The 21889-nt window shown below is 49.3% G+C and overlaps 1 protein-coding gene across 1 annotated transcript in view; it reads right to left on the bottom strand.

Moving 5' to 3' along the window:
• Positions 1 to 353: 353 nt before the first annotated feature.
• Positions 354 to 21889, bottom strand: part of LOC120921911 (testis-expressed protein 11-like) — a gene marked incomplete at its 3' end in the record, with an annotated part of 82812 nt that continues 61276 nt past the window's right edge. Inside the window, exons 9-10 of the mRNA XM_040334415.1 lie at positions 10965 to 11022; positions 354 to 470 (exon numbers count right to left, since the gene is read on the bottom strand). Coding sequence (XP_040190349.1) covers positions 354 to 470; positions 10965 to 11022 — 175 coding nt within the window. The remainder of the gene's footprint in view (positions 471 to 10964; positions 11023 to 21889) is intronic.

Raw genomic sequence — 21889 nt, 5'->3', positions numbered from 1 at the left:
GTGACTGCGTTTGACGGCATGGCACAGTGACTGCATTTGATGGCATGGCACAGTGGCTGCGTTTGATGGGCACAGTGAGGCTGCAATTTTTTTTATTTTTTTTACGTTTGCGCCCCCCCCAACAATTTTGAGCACCAGCCGCCACTGCTCACATATCAAAGCAAGTTTCCCCATAGAAGTCAATGGAAATGAAGATAATTTGTTCCACATTGACTTCTATGGCATGCAATACCGCATGTGGCCAGAGGTGGGGGGGGGGGGGAGGAAGCAGGACCTGCCTATGTAATGAGGAGATTTGGGTCCCTCGGAGGCATGTGGTGACACAATATGATTGTTGACATTCATCCGATCACTTGTATGTTTTTTGCATTTACCTCATTGGCCAATGCGACGGCGTTCAGCGCCTTGTCCTGGTGCAGTTTGCAGTCCCATTCCAGGTACACTGTCGCCAGCAGCCGCAGCACTTTGGCCTGATAATAAAAACAACGGAATAAGTGACTCAGAAATACATGACAAGGAATAAATAAAGCGCTGTGCTGCATGTGAAGCTATTTTACACTGTAAACATATCACTGTCAGGGAGTTTTCAATTGCTGGTTGACTAGGGGGGGGGGGCATCTGTACATGCATCCTGCAGGGGATCAGCAGAGCTGGGGGTTACTACTGAGTGGGGGATCAGCAGAGCTGGGGGTTACTACTGAGTGGGGGTTCAGCAGAGCTGGGGGTTACTACTGAATGGAGGATCAGCAGAGTTGGGGGTTACGACTGAGTGGGGGATCAGCAGAGCTAGGGGTTACTACTGAGTGGGGGATCAGCAGAGCTGGGGGTTACTACTGAGTGGGGGATCAGCACAGCTGGGTGTTACTACTGAGTGGGGGATCAGCAAAGCTGGGGGTTACTACTGAATGGAGGATCAGCAGAGCTGGGGGTTACTACTGAGTGGGGGATCAGCAGAGCTGGGGGTTACTACTGAGTGGGGGTTCAGCAGAGCTGGGGGTTACTACTGAATGGAGGATCAGCAGAGTTGGGGGTTACTACTGAGTGGGGGATCAGCAGAGCTGGGGGTTACTACTGAGTGGGGGATCAGCACAGCTGGGGGTTACTACTGAGTGGGGGATCAGCAGAGCTAGGGGTTACTACTGAGTGGGGGATCAGCAGAGCTGGGGGTTACTACTGAGTGGGGGATCAGCACAGCTGGGTGTTACTACTGAGTGGGGGATCAGCAAAGCTGGGGGTTACTACTGAATGGAGGATCAGCAGAGTTGGGGGTTACTACTGAGTGAGGGATCAGCACAGCTGGGGGTTACTACTGAGTCGGGGATCAGCAAAGCTGGGGGTTACTACTGAGTGGGGGATCAGCAGAGCTGGGGTTACTACTGAGTGGGGGATCAGCACAGCTGGGGGTTACTAAAGAGTGGGGGATCAGCAAAGCTGGGGGTTACTACTGAGTGGGGAATCAGCAGAGCTGGGGGTTACTACTGAGTGGGGAATCAGCAGAGCGGGGGGTTACTACTGAGTGGGGGATCAGCAAAGCTGGGGGTTACTACTGAGTGGGGGTTTAGCAAAGCTGGGGGTTACTACTGAGTGGGGGTCAGCAAAGCTGGGGGTTACTACTGAGTGGGGGGATCAGTAGAGCTAGGGGTTACTACTGAGTGGGGGATCGGCACAGCTGGGGGTTACTACTGAGTGGGGGATCAGCAGAGCCGGGGGTTACTACTGAGTGGGGGATCAGCGCAGCTGGGGGTTACTACTGAGTGGGGGATCAGCACAGCTGGGGGTTACTACTGAGTGGGGGATCAGCGCAGCTGGGGGTTACTACTGAATGGAGGATCAGCAAAGCTGGGGGTTACTACTGAGTGGGGGGTTAGCAAAGCTGGGGGTTACTACTGAGTGGGGGATCAGCACAGCTGGGGGTTACTACTGAGTGGGGGATCAGCAGAGCTGGGGGTTACTACTGAGTGGGGGATCAGCAGAGCTGGGGGTTACTACTGAGTGGGGGATCAGCGCAGCTGGGGGTTACTACTGAGTGGGGGATCAGCAGAGCTGGGGGTTACTACTGAGTGGGGGATCAGTAGAGCTGGGGGTTACTACTGAGTGGGGGATCAGCACAGCTGGGGGTTACTACTGAGTGGGGGATCAGCACATCTGGGGGTTACTACTGAGTGGGGGATCAGCAGAGCTGGGGGTTACTACTGAGTGGGGGATCAGCAGAGCTGGGGGTTACTACTGAGTGGGGGATCAGCAGAGCTGGGGGTTACTACTGAGTGGGGGATCAGCACAGCTGGGGGTTACTACTGAGTGGGGGATCAGCAGAGCTGGGGGTTACTACTGAGTGGGGGATCAGCAGAGCTGGGGGTTACTACTGAGTGGGGGATCAGCGCAGCTGGGGGTTACTACTGAGTGGGGGATCAGCAGAGCTGGGGGTTACTACTGAGTGGGGGATCAGTAGAGCTGGGGGTTACTACTGAGTGGGGGATCAGCACAGCTGGGGGTTACCACTGAGTGGGGGATCAGCAGAGCTGGGGGTTACTACTGAGTGGGGGATCAGCACATCTGGGGGTTACTACTGAGTGGGGGATCAGCAGAGCTGGGGGTTACTACTGAGTGGGGGATCAGCAGAGCTGGGGGTTACTACTGAGTGGGGGATCAGCAGAGCTGGGGGTTACTACTGAGTGGGGGATCAGCAGAGCGTGGGGTTACTACTGAGTGGGGGATCAGCAGAGCTGGGGGTTACTACTGAGTGGGGGATCAGCACAGCTGGGGGTTACTACTGAGTGGGGGATCAGCACAGCTGGGGGTTACTACTGAGTGGGGGATCAGCGCAGCTGGGGGTTACTACTGAGTGGGGGATCAGCAGAGCTGGGGGTTACTACTGAGTGGGGGATCAGCAGAGCTGGGGGTTACTACTGAGTGGGGGATCAGCACAACTGGGGGTTACTACTGAGTGAGGGATCAGCAGAGCTGGGGGTTACTACTGAGTGGGGGATCAGTAGAGCTGGGGGTTACTACTGAGTGGGGGATCAGCACAGCTGGGGGTTACTACTGAGTGGGGGATCAGCACATCTGGGGGTTACTACTGAGTGGGGGATCAGCAGAGCTGGGGGTTACTACTGAGTGGGGGATCAGCAGAGCTGGGGGTTACTACTGAGTGGGCAATCAGCACAGCTGGGGGTTAGTACTGAGTGGGGGATCAGCAGAGCTGGGGGTTACTACTGAGTGGGGGATCAGCAGAGCGGGGGGTTACTACTGAGTGGGGGATCAGCAGAGCTGGGGGTTACTACTGAGTGGGGGGATCAGCAGAGCTGGGGGTTACTACTGAGTGGGGGGTTAGCAAAGCTGGGGGTTACTACTTAGTGGGGGATCAGCACAGCTGGGGGTTACTACTGAGTGGGGGATCAGCACATCTGGGGGTTACTACTGAGTGGGGGATCAGCAGAGCTGGGGGTTACTACTGAGTGGGCAATCAGCACAGCTGGGGGTTACTACTGAGTGGGGGATCAGCATAGCTGGGGGTTACTACTGAGTGGGGGATCAGCAGAGCGGGGGGTTACTACTGAGTGGGGGATCAGCAGAGCTGGGGGTTACTACTGAGTGGGGGATCAGCACAGCTGGGGGTTACTACTGAGTGGGTGATCAGCAGAGCTGGGGGTTACTACTGAGTGGGCAATCAGCACAGCTGGGGGTTACTACTGAGTGGGGGATCAGCAGAGCTGGGGGTTACTACTGAGTGGGGGGTTAGCAAAGCTGGGGGTTAGTACTGAGTGGGGGATCAGCAGAGCTGGGGGTTACTACTTAGTGGGGGATCAGCACAGCTGGGGGTTAGTACTGAGTGGGGGATCAGCACAGCTGGGGGTTACTACTGAGTGGGTGATCAGCAGAGCTGGGGGTTACTACTGAGTGGGCAATCAGCACAGCTGGGGGTTACTACTGAGAGGGGGATCAGCAGAGCTGGGGGTTACTACTGAGTGGGGGATCAGCAGAGCGGGGGGTTACTACTGAGTGGGGGATCAGCAGAGCTGGGGGTTACTACTGAGTGGGGGATCAGCAGAGCTGGGGGTTACTACTGAGTGGGGGATCAGCACAGCTGGGGGTTAGTACTGAGTGGGGGATCAGCAGAGCTGGGGGTTACTACTGAGTGGGGGATCAGCAGAGCGGGGGGTTACTACTGAGTGGGGGATCAGCAGAGCGGGGGGTTACTACTGAGTGGGGGGATCAGCAGAGCTGGGGGTTACTACTGAGTGGGGGGATCAGCAGAGCTGGGGGTTACTACTGAGTGGGGGGATCAGCAGAGCTGGGGGTTACTACTGAGTGGGGGGATCAGCAGAGCTGGGGGTTACTACTTAGTGGGGGATCAGCACAGCTGGGGGTTACTACTGAGTGGGGGGATCAGCAGAGCTGGGGGTTACCACTGAGTGGGGGATCAGCAGTGCTGGGGGTTAATACTGAGTGGGGGATCAGCAGAGCGGGGGGGTTACTACTGAGTGGGGGATCAGCACAGCTGGGGGTTACTACAGAGAGTCCTCTCCTACTGGTCCTCTCCTACTGGTCCTCTACTACTGGTCCTCTACTACTGGTCCTCTCCTACTGGTCTTCTACTACTGGTCCTCTCCTACTGGTCTTCTACTACTGGTCCTCTCCTACTGGTCTTCTACTACTGGTCCTCTCCTACTGGTCCTCTACTACTGGTCCTCTCCTACTGGTCTTCTACTACTGGTCCTCTCCTACTGGTCCTCTCCTACTGGTCTTCTACTACTGGTCCTCTCCTACTGGTCTTCTACTACTGGTCCTCTCCTACTGGTCTTCTACTACTGGTCCTCTCCTACTGGTCCTCTCCTACTGGTCCTCTCCTACTGGTCCTCTCCTACTGGTCCTCTCCTACTGGTCTTCTCCTACTGGTCCTCTACTACTGGTCCTCTCCTACTGGTCCTCTCCTACTGGTCTTCTCCTACTGGTCCTCTACTACTGGTCCTCTCCTACTGGTCTTCTCCTACTGGTCCTCTCCTACTGGTCTTCTCCTACTGGTCCTCTACTACTGGTCCTCTACTACTGGTCCTCTACTACTGGTCCTCTACTACTGGTCCTCTCCTACTGGTCCTCTCCTACTGGTCTTCTACTACTGGTCCTCTCCTACTGGTCCTCTACTACTGGTCCTCTACTACTGGTCCTCTCCTACTGGTCCTCTCCTACTGGTCTTCTACTACTGGTCCTCTCCTACTGGTCCTCTACTACTGGTCCTCTACTACTGGTCCTCTACTACTGGTCCTCTCCTACTGGTCTTCTACTACTGGTCCTCTCCTACTGGTCTTCTACTACTGGTCCTCTCCTACTGGTCTTCTACTACTGGTCCTCTCCTACTGGTCCTCTACTACTGGTCCTCTCCTACTGGTCCTCTCCTACTGGTCCTCTACTACTGGTCCTCTCCTACTGGTCTTCTACTACTGGTCCTCTCCTACTGGTCCTCTACTACTGGTCCTCTACTACTGGTCCTCTCCTACTGGTCTTCTACTACTGGTCCTCTCCTACTGGTCTTCTACTACTGGTCCTCTCCTACTGGTCTTCTACTACTGGTCCTCTCCTACTGGTCCTCTACTACTGGTCCTCTCCTACTGGTCTTCTACTACTGGTCCTCTCCTACTGGTCCTCTCCTACTGGTCTTCTACTACTGGTCCTCTCCTACTGGTCTTCTACGACTGGTCCTCTCCTACTGGTCTTCTACTACTGGTCCTCTCCTACTGGTCCTCTACTACTGGTCCTCTCCTACTGGTCTTCTACTACTGGTCCTCTCCTACTGGTCCTCTCCTACTGGTCCTCTACTACTGGTCCTCTCCTACTGGTCCTCTCCTACTGGTCCTCTCCTACTGGTCTTCTACTACTGGTCCTCTCCTACTGGTCTTCTTCTACTGGTCCTCTCCTACTGGTCTTCTACTACTGGTCCTCTCCTACTGGTCTTCTTCTACTGGTCCTCTCCTACTGGTCCTCTACTACTGGTCCTCTCCTACTGGTCTTCTACTACTGGTCCTCTCCTACTGGTCCTCTACTACTGGTCCTCTACTACTGGTCCTCTACTACTGGTCCTCTCCTACTGGTCTTCTACTACTGGTCCTCTCCTACTGGTCTTCTACTACTGGTCCTCTCCTACTGGTCTTCTACTACTGGTCCTCTCCTACTGGTCCTCTACTACTGGTCCTCTCCTACTGGTCTTCTACTACTGGTCCTCTCCTACTGGTCCTCTCCTACTGGTCTTCTACTACTGGTCCTCTCCTACTGGTCTTCTACTACTGGTCCTCTCCTACTGGTCTTCTACTACTGGTCCTCTCCTACTGGTCCTCTACTACTGGTCCTCTCCTACTGGTCTTCTACTACTGGTCCTCTCCTACTGGTCCTCTCCTACTGGTCCTCTCCTACTGGTCCTCTCCTACTGGTCCTCTCCTACTGGTCTTCTCCTACTGGTCCTCTACTACTGGTCCTCTACTACTGGTCCTCTCCTACTGGTCTTCTCCTACTGGTCCTCTACTACTGGTCCTCTCCTACTGGTCTTCTCCTACTGGTCCTCTCCTACTGGTCTTCTCCTACTGGTCCTCTACTACTGGTCCTCTACTACTGGTCCTCTACTACTGGTCCTCTACTACTGGTCCTCTCCTACTGGTCCTCTCCTACTGGTCTTCTACTACTGGTCCTCTCCTACTGGTCCTCTACTACTGGTCCTCTACTACTGGTCCTCTCCTACTGGTCCTCTCCTACTGGTCTTCTACTACTGGTCCTCTCCTACTGGTCCTCTACTACTGGTCCTCTACTACTGGTCCTCTACTACTGGTCCTCTCCTACTGGTCTTCTACTACTGGTCCTCTCCTACTGGTCTTCTACTACTGGTCCTCTCCTACTGGTCTTCTACTACTGGTCCTCTCCTACTGGTCCTCTACTACTGGTCCTCTCCTACTGGTCCTCTCCTACTGGTCCTCTACTACTGGTCCTCTCCTACTGGTCTTCTACTACTGGTCCTCTCCTACTGGTCCTCTACTACTGGTCCTCTACTACTGGTCCTCTCCTACTGGTCTTCTACTACTGGTCCTCTCCTACTGGTCTTCTACTACTGGTCCTCTCCTACTGGTCTTCTACTACTGGTCCTCTCCTACTGGTCCTCTACTACTGGTCCTCTCCTACTGGTCTTCTACTACTGGTCCTCTCCTACTGGTCCTCTCCTACTGGTCTTCTACTACTGGTCCTCTCCTACTGGTCTTCTACGACTGGTCCTCTCCTACTGGTCTTCTACTACTGGTCCTCTCCTACTGGTCCTCTACTACTGGTCCTCTCCTACTGGTCTTCTACTACTGGTCCTCTCCTACTGGTCCTCTCCTACTGGTCCTCTACTACTGGTCCTCTCCTACTGGTCCTCTCCTACTGGTCCTCTCCTACTGGTCCTCTCCTACTGGTCTTCTACTACTGGTCCTCTCCTACTGGTCTTCTTCTACTGGTCCTCTCCTACTGGTCTTCTACTACTGGTCCTCTCCTACTGGTCTTCTTCTACTGGTCCTCTCCTACTGGTCCTCTACTACTGGTCCTCTCCTACTGGTCTTCTACTACTGGTCCTCTCCTACTGGTCCTCTACTACTGGTCCTCTACTACTGGTCCTCTACTACTGGTCCTCTCCTACTGGTCTTCTACTACTGGTCCTCTCCTACTGGTCTTCTACTACTGGTCCTCTCCTACTGGTCTTCTACTACTGGTCCTCTCCTACTGGTCCTCTACTACTGGTCCTCTCCTACTGGTCTTCTACTACTGGTCCTCTCCTACTGGTCCTCTCCTACTGGTCTTCTACTACTGGTCCTCTCCTACTGGTCTTCTACTACTGGTCCTCTCCTACTGGTCTTCTACTACTGGTCCTCTCCTACTGGTCCTCTACTACTGGTCCTCTCCTACTGGTCCTCTCCTACTGGTCCTCTCCTACTGGTCCTCTCCTACTGGTCTTCTACTACTGGTCCTCTCCTACTGGTCTTCTTCTACTGGTCCTCTCCTACTGGTCCTCTACTACTGGTCCTCTCCTACTGGTCTTCTACTACTGGTCCTCTCCTACTGGTCTTCTACTACTGGTCCTCTCCTACTGGTCTTCTACTACTGGTCCTCTCCTACTGGTCCTCTACTACTGGTCCTCTCCTACTGGTCCTCTACTACTGGTCCTCTCCTACTGGTCTTCTACTACTGGTCCTCTCCTACTGGTCCTCTACTACTGGTCCTCTCCTACTGGTCTTCTACTACTGGTCCTCTCCTACTGGTCCTCTCCTACTGGTCCTCTCCTACTGGTCTTCTACTACTGGTCTTCTCCTACTGGTCCTCTCCTACTGGTCCTCTCCTACTGGTCCTCTACTACTGGTCCTCTCCTACTGGTCCTCTACTACTGGTCCTCTCCTACTGGTCCTCTACTACTGGTCCTCTCCTAGTACATGGGCCTCTACTACTACTACTACTACTACATGGGCCTCTACTAGTACATGGACCACTACTTGTATGTGGGCCTCCAGCAGTACATGGACCTCTACTAGTACATGGGCCTCTCCTAGTACATGGGCCTCTACTACTACATGGACCTCTACTAGTACATGGACCTCTACTAGTACATAGACCTCTACTACTACATGGGCCTCTACTACTACATGGGCCTCTACTAGTACATAGACCTCTACTACTACATGTGCCTCTACTACTACATGGACCTCTACTAGTACATAGACCTCTACTAGTACATGGGCCTCTACTAGTACATGGACCTCTACTACTACAAAGACCTCTACTAGTGCAAAGACCTCTACTACTACATGTGCCTCTACTACTACATGGACCTCTACTAGTACATAGACCTCTACTAGTACATGGACCTCTACTAGTACATGGGCCTCCTGTAGTACATGGACCTCTACTACTACAAAGACCTCTACTAGTGCAAAGACCTCTACTACTACATGTGCCTCTACTACTACATGGACCTCTACTAGTACAAAGACCTCTACTACTACATGTGCCTCTACTACTACATGGACCTCTACTAGTACATGGGCCTCTACTAGTACAAAGACCTCTACTACTACATGTGCCTCTACTACTACATGGACCTCTACTAGTACATAGACCTCTACTAGTACATGGACCTCTACTAGTACATGGGCCTCCTGTAGTACATGGACCTCTACTACTACAAAGACCTCTACTAGTGCAAAGACCTCTACTACTACATGTGCCTCTACTACTACATGGACCTCTACTAGTACATAGACCTCTACTAGTACATGGACCTCTACTACTACATGTGCCTCTACTAGTACCCCTTACCTCTTCTAGTACATGGGCCTCTACTACTACAAAGACCTCTACTTGTACATAGACCTCTACTACTACATGGACCTCTACTAGTACATGGACATCTACTACTACATGGGCCTCTACTAGTACATGGGCCTCTACTAGTACATGGACCTCTACGAGTACAAAGACCTCTACTAGTACATGGGCCTCTACTACTACATGGGCCTCTACTACTACATGGGCCTCTACTACTACATGGACCTCTACTAGTACATAGACCTCTACTAGTACATGGGCCTCTACTAGTACATGGGCCTCTACTACTACAAAGACCTCTACTACTACAAAGACCTCTACTTGTACATAGACCTCTACTAGTACAAAGACCTCTATTAGTACATGGGCCTCTACTAGTACATAGACCTCTACTACTACATGGGCCTCTACGACTACATGGGCCTCCAGTAGTACAAATACCTTTACTAGTACATGGGCCTCTACGAGTACAAAGACCTCTACTAGTACATGGGCCTCTACTACTACATGGGCCTCTACTAGTACATGGGCCTCTACTAGTACATGGGCCTCTACTAGTACATGGGCCTCTACTAGTACATGGGCCTCTACTACTACAAAGACCTCTACTAGTACATAGACCTCTACTAGTACATGGGCCTCTACTAGTACATGGGCCTCTACTAGTACATAGACCTCTACTAGTACATGGGCCTCTACTAGTACATGGGCCTCTACTACTACAAAGACCTCTACTAGTACATAGACCTCTACTAGTACATGGGCCTCTACTAGTACATGGGCCTCTACTAGTACATGGGCCTCTACTACTACAAAGACCTCTACTAGTACATAGACCTCTACTACTACATGGACCTCTACTAGTACATAGACCTCTACTAGTAAATGGGCCTCTACTACTACAAAGACCTCTACTAGTACATAGACCTCTACTACTACATGGGCCTCTACTACTACATGGAACTCTACTAGTACAAAGACCTCTACTAGTACATGGGCCTCTACTACTACATGGGCCTCTACTAGTACATGGGCCTCTACTATATACATGGGCCTCTACTACTACATGGGCCTCTACTACTACATGGGCCTCTACAAGTACATGGGCCTCTACTACTACATGGGCCTCTACTAGTAAATGGGCCTCTACTACTACAAAGACCTCTACTAGTACATAGACCTCTACTACTACATGGGCCTCTACTACTACATGGGCCTCTACAAGTACATGGGCCTCTACTACTACATGGAACTCTACTAGTACAAAGACCTCTACTAGTACAAAGACCTCTACTAGTACATGGGCCTCTACTACTACATGGGCCTCTACTAGTACATGGGCCTCTACTATATACATGGGCCTCTACTACTACATGGGCCTCTACTATATACATGGACCTCTACTACTACATGGGCCTCTACTACTACATGGGCCTCTACAAGTACATGGGCCTCTACTATATACATGGGCCTCTACTACTACATGGAACTCTAGTAGTACATGGGCCTCTACAAGTACATGGGCCTCTCCTAGTACATGGGCCTCTACTAGTACATGGGCCTCTACTAGTACAAAAGATGGGATGTGATGACTTTCGGATGGTTGGAATGAATTGTGTGAAGGAATGTCTGACCTCCATCTCGTCCCCTGCGGTGTATCGCACGTCGGCCTTACTGATGTCACAACTCTGCCTGCGGGGAGAAACATTCAGTGATAAAGAAACAATGTAACAAATCTGTAGCTTTCATTAGAACAATCCCCGGTGATCCCGCCATGGAGTTCCTTGTCCAGGCACTTCCTGTTATAGGGTGTCTCTCAGTCACATGGGCACAGGAAGAGACACGCCCACTGGTGTCACCATCAGGAAGCCCGCCCTGAGAATTGCCCCATGGGGACATGACTGGAGTACAAAGCTTCCTGTGAATGGATGAGCGGGGCTCAGCTGAGGGGGATGGGAAGTTCTCATCCCCCCAGCGCTGTATACTGTATATATACAATGGTGGCGCCACCCCCCCCCCCCAACACCACCGCTGCCCTCCCTATCCACGCACCCACCCTTTTCAGGACCCAACTATTTTATGAGCCATATTTGCCATGAACGTGTGCGCTCGGAATATCGACCAACCGGCGCCTTTCAGGACGCCGGGCGCATGCATTCCTATGGCGGGGATGGACGGGGGGGTGTTTTTTGAAGCACCTGATTAGAACCAGAGGCTCTGATAGGCTTTAAAATAGGGTGGGCTCGGGGCGCAGAGCATTGCGTCCAAAGCCCACCCAGTTGTGTCGCGAAAGCAAATTAATATTCGCTGTCGCAACACTGATCCTCCTCGCGGCCAATCGGGAAGCGGGTCTTATACCTGTAATTCAATTGGCTGAAAGGATCCTATTGGATGCCTAGGAGGAGGGGAGGAGACGCGCGGCGGAAGCCACAGTGATCTCAGCTACGAAGAGGACACAAGAGACGCCGCCAAATGCCCGCCACAGCCTGATCCTCTGCATGATGTGCCCACGATCCCTGCTGCTGTGTGCCCACTGATCCCCAATGCTGTGTGCCCACCAATCCCTGCTGCCGTGTGCCTGCCGATCCATGCTGCTGTGTGTGCCCACCGATCCCCAATGCTGTGTGCCTGCCGATCCATGCCGGTGTGTGTTCCCTGCCGATCCCCAATGCTGTGTGCCCGCTGATCCCTGATGTGCCCCCCAATCCCCGTCGCTGTGTGCCCCGCCAATCCCTGCCGTTGTGTGCCTGCCGATCCATGCCTCTGTGTGTGCCTGCCGATTCCCAATGCTGTGTGCCCGCCAATCCCCGATGTGCCCCCAATCCCGCACACAGATCCCCAATGTTCCTGCCAATCCCCGCCGCTGCATGCCTACCAATCCATGCCGCTGTGTATGCCCGCCAATCCCCTATGCTGTGTGCCTCTGATCCATGCCGCTGTGTGTGCCCGCCGATCCCCAATGCTGTGTGCCCGCTGATCCCGATGTGCCCGGCCGTTGTGTGCCTGCCGATCCATGCCGCTGCGTGTGCCCGCCGATCCCCAATGCTGTGTGCCCGCCAATCCCCGATGTGCCCCAATCCCCGCACACAGATCCCCGATGTTCCTGCCAATCCCCGCCGCCGTGTGCCTACTGATCCATGCCGCTGTGTGTGCCCACCGATCCCCTATGCTGTGTGCCTCCGATCCATGCCGCTGTGTGTGCCCGCCGATCCCCAATGCTGTGTGCCCGCTGATCCCCAATGTGCTCTCCAATCCCCACCGATGTGTGCCTGCCGATCCATGCCGCTGTGTGTGCCCGCCGATCCCCAATGCTGTGTGCCTGCTGATCCATGCCGCTGTGTGTGCCTGTTGATACCCAATGCTGTGTGCCCGCTGATCCCCGATGTGCCCCGCCGTTGTGTGCCTGCCGATCCATGCCGCTGTGTGTGCCTGTTGATACCCAATGCTGTGTGCCTCCGATCCATGCTGCTGTGTGTGCCCACCTATCCCCAATGCTGTGTGCCCGCTGATCCCCAATGCTGTGTGCCCGACCGATCCCCAAAGCTGTGTGCCTGCCGATCCCCGATGTGCCCCCCAATCCCCGCCACCACTGGGGTAAGGTTTGAGGTGCCGAGGGGGGGTTGTGTAAATACAGGTGATACGGCACACACAGCTGCTGCATGTCCTGAGGAAGTAACTCATTCCTTCCCTGAGCCCCGGGTCACGCGGCCGCGGCTTGAGAGTTCAAAGTCGCATGACAAGTGGCGCCCCATTAGCGGCAATAGAACCGTTCTGGAACATGTGAGGGAGGGGGCGCTATGTCTAACAAATAAGTAAACATATATAAACATAAATAAACATAGTGATAAATGAATAGTAGTCCATAAATGAAAACTTCCAAATAGTGCTGGTGAAAATAAAATAAAAATTATTATAAGTGGTCCAAAAATATTAGTGTATGAAAAATTGTTGAAACTCTATATGAATAACAAGTGTTCACAAAAGTCCATAGAAAATAATAGATCCTTAAAGTGAGATCTGTGCCTGAAGAAAAACAGTTGAAGCCTCCACCGATAGAATAACATTCACCCGACGTGAATAAATAGATTGGCTCCTTACCAACTTGAGTGGACCCTTTCTTAAAAAGAGGTCAAATCAGCTTTGTTACACAATAGTAACCATGGAATGAGCAGGTGAAGACTGAATAGGCAAGGACATCCCGATCAACAGTAAGACAGATGGCAGATCTCACATCCCATCCAAAATACAAAAGAAAGATCGCAATAGTATATTATCCTTTTATTTAAAAAGTAATAAAAATGACAGGACAGCCAAATGGCCTCTTACTTGGTAAAGTGCCAAAGTCCCGGCACTGAGGCTACTGCGCGTGTATCGATTGTATCGAATGTGGCAAAGAGCGGGTCCGCGTGTGTATCTGTAGGTGGCGTGCGTTCCAGCTCTCCCAACAGGACCCGGAAGTAGCGTGCGTCAGCGTAACCAGTATGCGCCTCGACGTACGTTTCGATGTGAAATCGTCATCAGGAAGCGTCACTGGTCACGCATCAAAAGGGTCTAAATAGCCCTGGGACGAATCTAAGTGGTTGGAATGGGACCAATCGTAGCCTCAGTTCCGGTCTCAAGCTCAAACATAAAAACTTTATTAAACAAACAGAGTACGATGACACTAAGATACTCTGTGATAAATGATAACAATATTAAAAAGGAAAGAGTCATTTTCTTTCTGTATCATAAACGGATAAATGTCTATGTTACATTATGGTAAACCCATGATAAAATATGTGATTAAAAAATACCTTTTAAAAACAGTAGTTGTAAAAAATGTTTTTTAAGAACATGTATACTGGTACTGTGCATGATACAACAACAAATACATAGAAACTCAATGCCAATAGATCATATTATTCATTACTGAGAAAGCAGTTGAGATCTAATTCGATGTTTAAACCCAATGGCTGCATTGTTTGTAAACAATGCAACCATTTGGTTTCATTCTGGGAAACTTCTTGGGTGAGGTTTGTCCCTCTCCAATGTGTGGAAATCCTATCAATACCATAGAAAACAAGCAGGCTGGGATCTCTGCCGTGGCATTCATCAAAATGTCGGGATACACTATGATTGGGAAATCCTTTAATAATGTTTGCCACGTGTTCATTGATCCTGATTTTTAATTCCCTGGTAGTTCTACCTACATATTGTAATGAACAGGGACACTCGAGAACGTAGGTCACGTATCTCGAGTGACAGGTAATCAAAGGTTTTATGGTGAATTCTTGTTGGCTTACATTGGATTTGAATTTTAATTTCTTCTTACCATGTCTATTAGTGATTTTACATGATCTGCACCTCGTGCAGTAGAAAAAAACGGGACTATCAAGAAAAGTGAGAGGTTTTTTGGGAGGGTCTGGAACATTAGGACATATAATATTACGAAGACCTGGAGCTCTCCTGTAAATAAATCTAGGATTGGCAGGTAAAATTTTGGCCAAATCGTTGTCTTTTAATAAAATAGGCCAATGTTTCTTAAAAACTTTTTCTACATTTTTATAATCACGATGGAACCCTGATATAAATGGAAGATCACTCTGAAAGGCTTTCTTAGGTTTGGAAATCAGTAAAGATTCTCTATCCATCTCCGATACCTGGTGTTTAACAATTGATAATTGGTTTTTATCATACCCCTTTTCCGAGAACTTTTCACTAAGCAATTCAGCCTGGATCTCAAAATCTGAAAGTTGGTCGCAATTGCGCCGAAGCCTCATAAACTGACCCTTAGGTATGGTTCTCAACCACTGAGGATGGTGACAGCTGGATAATGGGACGTATCCATTTCGATCGGTGGTTTTAAAGTACGTTTTGGTACTAATAAAATTCCCCTTTTTCACTAATGTAAGATCTAGGTAGTTGACATTCGTAAGGCTTGACTCAGCTGTGAATCTAAGGCCATAAGAATTGTCGTTCATATCAAGCAAAAAGATATCAAGTGATGTAATTGAACCCTCCCATAACAATATAATGTCGTCTATGTATCGTTTATAATACAATAGTGATACATTGTTATCTTTATATATGGTTTCTTCTTCCCATTTCATTAGAACTAAATTCGCCACACTAGGGGCATAACGAGCCCCCATCGAGACCCCTTTTATTTGTTTGTAGTATTTCTCCATGGCCCAAAAATAATTATTGCCCATGGCTAACTGTAAACCTTCAACTAGGTAATGAACCTGAGTGGCTGGGAGTATGGAATTTCCTTCTAGGGCCAATGATACCGCTGTGATGGCATCAGATTGTTTGATGTTAGTGTACAGTGACTCAATGTCAACTGTCACCATCCATGTTTCTTGGTTAACTGTAATAGTAGACAGAGAGTTTATGAGCTCTCTGCTATCTTTAAGGTAGGATCGGCCTTTAACTACTAGTGGCTGAAGGAATAGATCGAGATACTCCCCCACTCTAGAGTAAAGTGCACCGATCCCACTTACAATGGGTCGGCCTGGAGGATGGGTCTTATTTTTGTGTATCTTTGGCAGAATATAGAGTACTGGTGTTCGTGGTGCTTTGGGTATAAGGTAAAGGGCTTCTTTAGTGGTAAGTATGGATAAACTGACTCCTTTTTCAACCCAGGTTGATAATTCCTCTTTGAGTTTCAACAATGGGTCACCAGATAATGGTAAATAAGTGTCTCTATCATTTAGAAGCCGTTGGACTTCATTGTAGTAGTTGGCTTTCGTCAAAACTACTACCCCCCCACCTTTGTCCGCAGTTCTAACTACTATGTCCTTATTTTTTTCTAATTGCTTGATACCTTCCCTAATCAGTTTATTGGTCCTTTTGAATTGTGGCTTTAGGGTTTTTACTTCTTCTTGTACCATTCTTTTAAAAACTTCCACATGATGGTGGGTTCCTTTTTTCGGATTAAATGTAGAATTATTTTTTAGATTACTATGTACAAAACCTGTATTATCCACCGACGGAGTATAGGGAGTTTGTTGTGAGAAATGTTTTTTTATATTAAGTTTTCTTATGTATTTTTCTATATCTACAAATAAATCAAATTTGTCTATATATTTATCTGGGGCATATTTCATCCCTCTGGAAAGGACTTCCAATTCCTCTTTGGAGAAGTCGATGCCAGCAAGATTGAAGATCCCCTCTGCTAGTCGTCCCGTGGTCTTTTTCTTTCCGGTTCCCCCTCTTTTGCCTCTCTTTCTACTTTGTTTGGAGGTTGGTATGGTATAGGGGTCGGAATCTTGTAGGGTTCTTTCCATCCCCTCCATTCCCCCCCCCGATTGGGAAGTATTTTGATGTTGTACTGAGCGACCCCTATAGTTACCCCTAAAGTGTCCCCTAGGGGGTCGAGGGGCATAATAATTAGGACCTGCATTCTGGTAATAATAATTACCATCCATAGGTCTGTTGTCCAACGGAGCAAATCTATTATACATAGGTACTCCATAAGGGGCTGAATAATAATTTTGGGAGGGTGGATATTCACTCTCACAGCTGTAGGGGGGAAGATTTTTAATTCCTTGTTGTGAACCCTTGGGTTTAGATGGTGTTTTATTTTTCTTAGGAGTACCAATATTTTTAGTAGTAATTTTACTATTGGCTTGAGTGACCACATTACGCACTTCTCTTTCTCTTTCCGTAGATGGGGGTTTTTGTTGAATTTGCTCAGAATTGATTTGCCACTTATAAACTTTTTGCTCTTCATAGTCTAAGATATCCCTCTGGTATTTCTTTAATTTCTTTTGTTTGATTTCACTATCATACTTGGACAAATAAATGCACCTGAAGTGTTTTGGACTTGTCCAAATATTCTTGGCTGCTCATATGCGGCTTCATAAGTTCTTTTAGATCCGCTATATTAGCTTCCAATAGCACATTCTTGGATTTCCGCCTCCTGATCATTAGTTGCATCAACTTTTGTTCACAGGCGTTAAAAAATTGAAACCAGTCGTCTAGCAATGATAGGTCATCCATCCCATCATTGGGATGGACGTCCCATCTAAGGCTTCTGGGAGTGAGATTTTTTTGAATATATAACTCAAATAATGCAATGTCCCACCAAGACCGTATTTGTTTTTCTAGATGGTATTGAAGCTGTTTGAAGCTTTTTTCCAAGTCTAGATTAGGACTTAATTTTTCTTGGAAGATTTCTTCTAGATTAATTTGACGTCCTTGCATAAAATTAAACACATCCATGTCAGCAAGATAGAAGCTATTAAATAATTTAAAAAACTATCAAATAACTCAAGAATTGGTAAGAAAATCTGTGCGCCACGGTTGGACCTACTCGAGGGTAGGACCAAATCAAATCATAATTTACAATCAAAAAATGTAAATATATATACAGCTGCTCCCCAAAATCAGGTGACTGAAGCAATATGGAACATGTGAGGGAGGGGGCGCTATGTCTAACAAATAAGTAAACATATATAAACATAAATAAACATAGTGATAAATGAATAGTAGTCCATAAATGAAAACTTCCAAATAGTGCTGGTGAAAATAAAATAAAAATTATTATAAGTGGTCCAAAAATATTAGTGTATGAAAAATTGTTGAAACTCTATATGAATAACAAGTGTTCACAAAAGTCCATAGAAAATAATAGATCCTTAAAGTGAGATCTGTGCCTGAAGAAAAACAGTTGAAGCCTCCACCGATAGAATAACATTCACCCGACGTGAATAAATAGATTGGCTCCTTACCAACTTGAGTGGACCCTTTCTTAAAAAGAGGTCAAATCAGCTTTGTTACACAATAGTAACCATGGAATGAGCAGGTGAAGACTGAATAGGCAAGGACATCCCGATCAACAGTAAGACAGATGGCAGATCTCACATCCCATCCAAAATACAAAAGAAAGATCGCAATAGTATATTATCCTTTTATTTAAAAAGTAATAAAAATGACAGGACAGCCAAATAGCCTCTTACTTGGTAAAGTGCCAAAGTCCCGGCACTGAGGCTACTGCGCGTGTATCGATTGTATCGAATGTGGCAAAGAGCGGGTCCGCGTGTGTATCTGTAGGTGGCGTGCGTTCCAGCTCTCCCAACAGGACCCGGAAGTAGCGTGCGTCAGCGTAACCAGTATGCGCCTCGACGTACGTTTCGATGTGAAATCGTCATCAGGAAGCGTCACTGGTCACGCATCGAAAGGGTCTAAATAGCCCTGGGACGAATCTAAGTGGTTGGAATGTGACCAGTGACGCTTCCTGATGACGATTTCACATCGAAACGTACGTCGAGGCGCATACTGGTTACGCTGACGCACGCTACTTCCGGGTCCTGTTGGGAGAGCTGGAACGCACGCCACCTACAGATACACACGCGGACCCGCTCTTTGCCACATTCGATACAATCGATACACGCGCAGTAGCCTCAGTGCCGGGACTTTGGCACTTTACCAAGTAAGAGGCCATTTGGCTGTCCTGTCATTTTTATTACTTTTTAAATAAAAGGATAATATACTATTGCGATCTTTCTTTTGTATTTTGGATGGGATGTGAGATCTGCCATCTGTCTTACTGTTGATCGGGATGTCCTTGCCTATTCAGTCTTCACCTGCTCATTCCATGGTTACTATTGTGTAACAAAGCTGATTTGACCTCTTTTTAAGAAAGGGTCCACTCAAGTTGGTAAGGAGCCAATCTATTTATTCACGTCGGGTGAATGTTATTCTATCGGTGGAGGCTTCAACTGTTTTTCTTCAGGCACAGATCTCACTTTAAGGATCTATTATTTTCTATGGACTTTTGTGAACACTTGTTATTCATATAGAGTTTCAACAATTTTTCATACACTAATATTTTTGGACCACTTATAATAATTTTTATTTTATTTTCACCAGCACTATTTGGAAGTTTTCATTTATGGACTACTATTCATTTATCACTATGTTTATTTATGTTTATATATGTTTACTTATTTGTTAGACATAGCGCCCCCTCCCTCACATGTTCCATATTGCTTCAGTCACCTGATTTTGGGGAGCAGCTGTATATATATTTACATTTTTTGATTGTAAATTATGATTTGATTTGGTCCTACCCTCGAGTAGGTCCAACCGTGGCGCACAGATTTTCTTACCAATAGAACCGTTCTAATAGGAGCTGAGCTGAGTCTCTCCGACTTTAGAAAAATGTTCCCGCGCTACATTCGGCCCCCGACTTCAATACGACTTGAATCGACTTCTGTTAAGAAGATGAAGTCGCGCCGGAATGTCGGGTTCAAAGTCGCGGCGGAGAGTCAGGTCCTTGCGTGTACGAGGCCTAAAAAGAAGTCTGACTTCTGACCACCAGGGGGAGACAAAACAACAAGAAACCTGTAACAGCCGCTTTATGCCCTCTTATCTGCGATAAGGAAAAACAACGTTGGGGTAGATTCAGAGAGCAATTACCCCGGCGTATCCATAGATACGCAGCGTAATTGCTAAGCTGCGCCGGCGTATCTACTTTCTGTATTCAGAAAGCTAGATACGCCGACATTTGCCTACAATACGACTGGCATAATTCTATTACGCCGTCGTATCTTAGGGTGCATTCTTACGCTGGCCGCCAGGGGCGCTTCCGTTGTTGTCGGCGTAGATTATGCAAATTAACTAGACACGCCGATTGCGCCCGGCGCAATTTATTTACGTCGTTTGCGTTAAGGCTTTTTCGGCGTAAGGTTGTTTCTGCTATTAGGAGGCGCACGCAATGTTAAGTATGGACGTCGTTCCCGCGTCGAAATTTGATTTTTTTATATCGTTTGCGTAAGTCGTTCGCGAATGGGGCTGGACGTAATTTACGTTCACGTCGAAACCAATACGTCGTTGCGCCGTACTTGGAAGCAATGCACACTGTGATATGTACACGGACGGCGCATGCCATCAATCACGTCAGGTCATCAAACATTTACATAAAACACCCCCCCCCTTCCACATTTGAATTAGGCGCGCTTACGCCGGCCCCATTTACGCTACGCCGCCGCGACTTACGGAGCAAGTGCTTTGTGAATACAGCACTTGCTCCTGTAAGTTACGGCGGTGTAGCGTAAATACGATACGCTGCGCCGCCGTATCATTGCGCGCCCCTACCTGAATCTACCCCGTTATGAATTGCAAAGCACTGAAAATGACATCATCAGTCCACGTGTGAGGTCATTACCCCAATTATAATTGGCTCTGTTTTCACTTCATCAGGCTTAAATCTGAACTGCGGGATAAAAAATCCATCAGTCATGTGACTTCTTCTGGAATCTTCTCCCAGATCCGTGAGACTTCCTGTAATAAAGACCGCCCACTGCTGCTCTCTCTCCTTGTACAGGGGGACTGGTCTTGTCTCCGCCCCCTCCTGTAGTAGGTGGAGCCTGCTGGGACCCTCCCACAACTCTGCTCTCTCTCCTTGTACAGGGGGACTGGTCTTGTCTCCGCCCCCTCCTGTAGTAGGTGGAGCCTGCTGGGCCCTTCCCACAGCATTACTCTCTCTACCTTGTGCAGGGGGGCTGGCCTTGTCTCCGCCTCCTCCTGTAGTAGGTGGAGCCTGCTGGGACCCTCCCACAACTCTGCTCTCTCTCCTTGTACAGGGGGATTGGTCTTGTCTCCGCCCCCTCCTGTAGTAGGTGAAGCCTGCTGGGCCCTTCCCACAGCTCTGCTCTCTCTACCTTGTACAGGGGGATTGGTCTTGTCTCCGCCCCCTCCTGTAGTAGGTGGAGCCTGCTGGGCCCTTCCCACTGCTCTGCTCTCTCTACCTTGTGCAGGGGGGCTGGCCTTGTCTCCGCCTCCTCCTGTAGTAGGTGGAGCCTGCTGAGCCCTTCCCACAGCTTTGCTTGCTCTCTCTCCTTGTGCAGGGGGATTGGTCTTGTCTCCACCCCCTCCTGTAGTTTTCTGCAGGCAGTCTGTAGAGGGTGGAGCCTGCTGGGCCCCTCCCACAGCTAGGCTCTTTCTCCTTGTACAGGGGGACTGTTTGTCTCTCAGGACTCCTCCTGTAGTAGGTGGAGCCTGATGGGCCCCTCCCACAGCTCGGCTCTTTCTCCTTGTACAGGGGGACTGTTCTTCTCTTGAGGCCTCCTCCTGTAGTAGGTGGAGCCTGCTGGGCCCCTCCCACAGCTCGGCTCTTTCTCCTTGTACAGGGGGACTGTTCTTCTCTCAAGGCCTCCTCCTGTAGTAGGTGGAGCCTGCCGGGCCCCTCCCACGACTCTGCTCTTTCTCCTTGTACAGGGGGACTGTTCTTGTCTCAGGACTCCTCCTGTAGTAGGTGGAGCCTGCTGGGCCCCTCCCACAGCTCGGCTCTTTCTCCTTGTACAGGGGGGACTGTTCTTCTCTCAAGGCCTCCTTCTGTAGTAGGTGGAGCCTGCTGGGCCCCTCCCACAGCTCGGCTCTTTTCCTTGTACAGGGGGACTGTTCTTGTCTCAGGACTCCTCCTATAGTAGGTGGAGCCTGCTGGCCCCTCCCACAACTCTGCTCTGTCTCCTAGTACAGGGGGACTGTTCTTGTCTCAGGACTCCTCCTGTAGTAGGTGGAGCCTTCTGGGCCCCTCCCACAGCTCTGCTCTTTCTTCTTGTACAGGGGAACT

Source organism: Rana temporaria (assembly GCF_905171775.1).
Source record: "Rana temporaria chromosome 9 unlocalized genomic scaffold, aRanTem1.1 chr9c, whole genome shotgun sequence".
In the NCBI taxonomy this organism is placed as follows: Eukaryota; Metazoa; Chordata; class Amphibia; order Anura; family Ranidae; genus Rana; species Rana temporaria.
The sequence above is the reverse complement of the archived record's forward strand: the minus strand, read 5'-3'. Positions and strand labels throughout refer to the sequence as shown.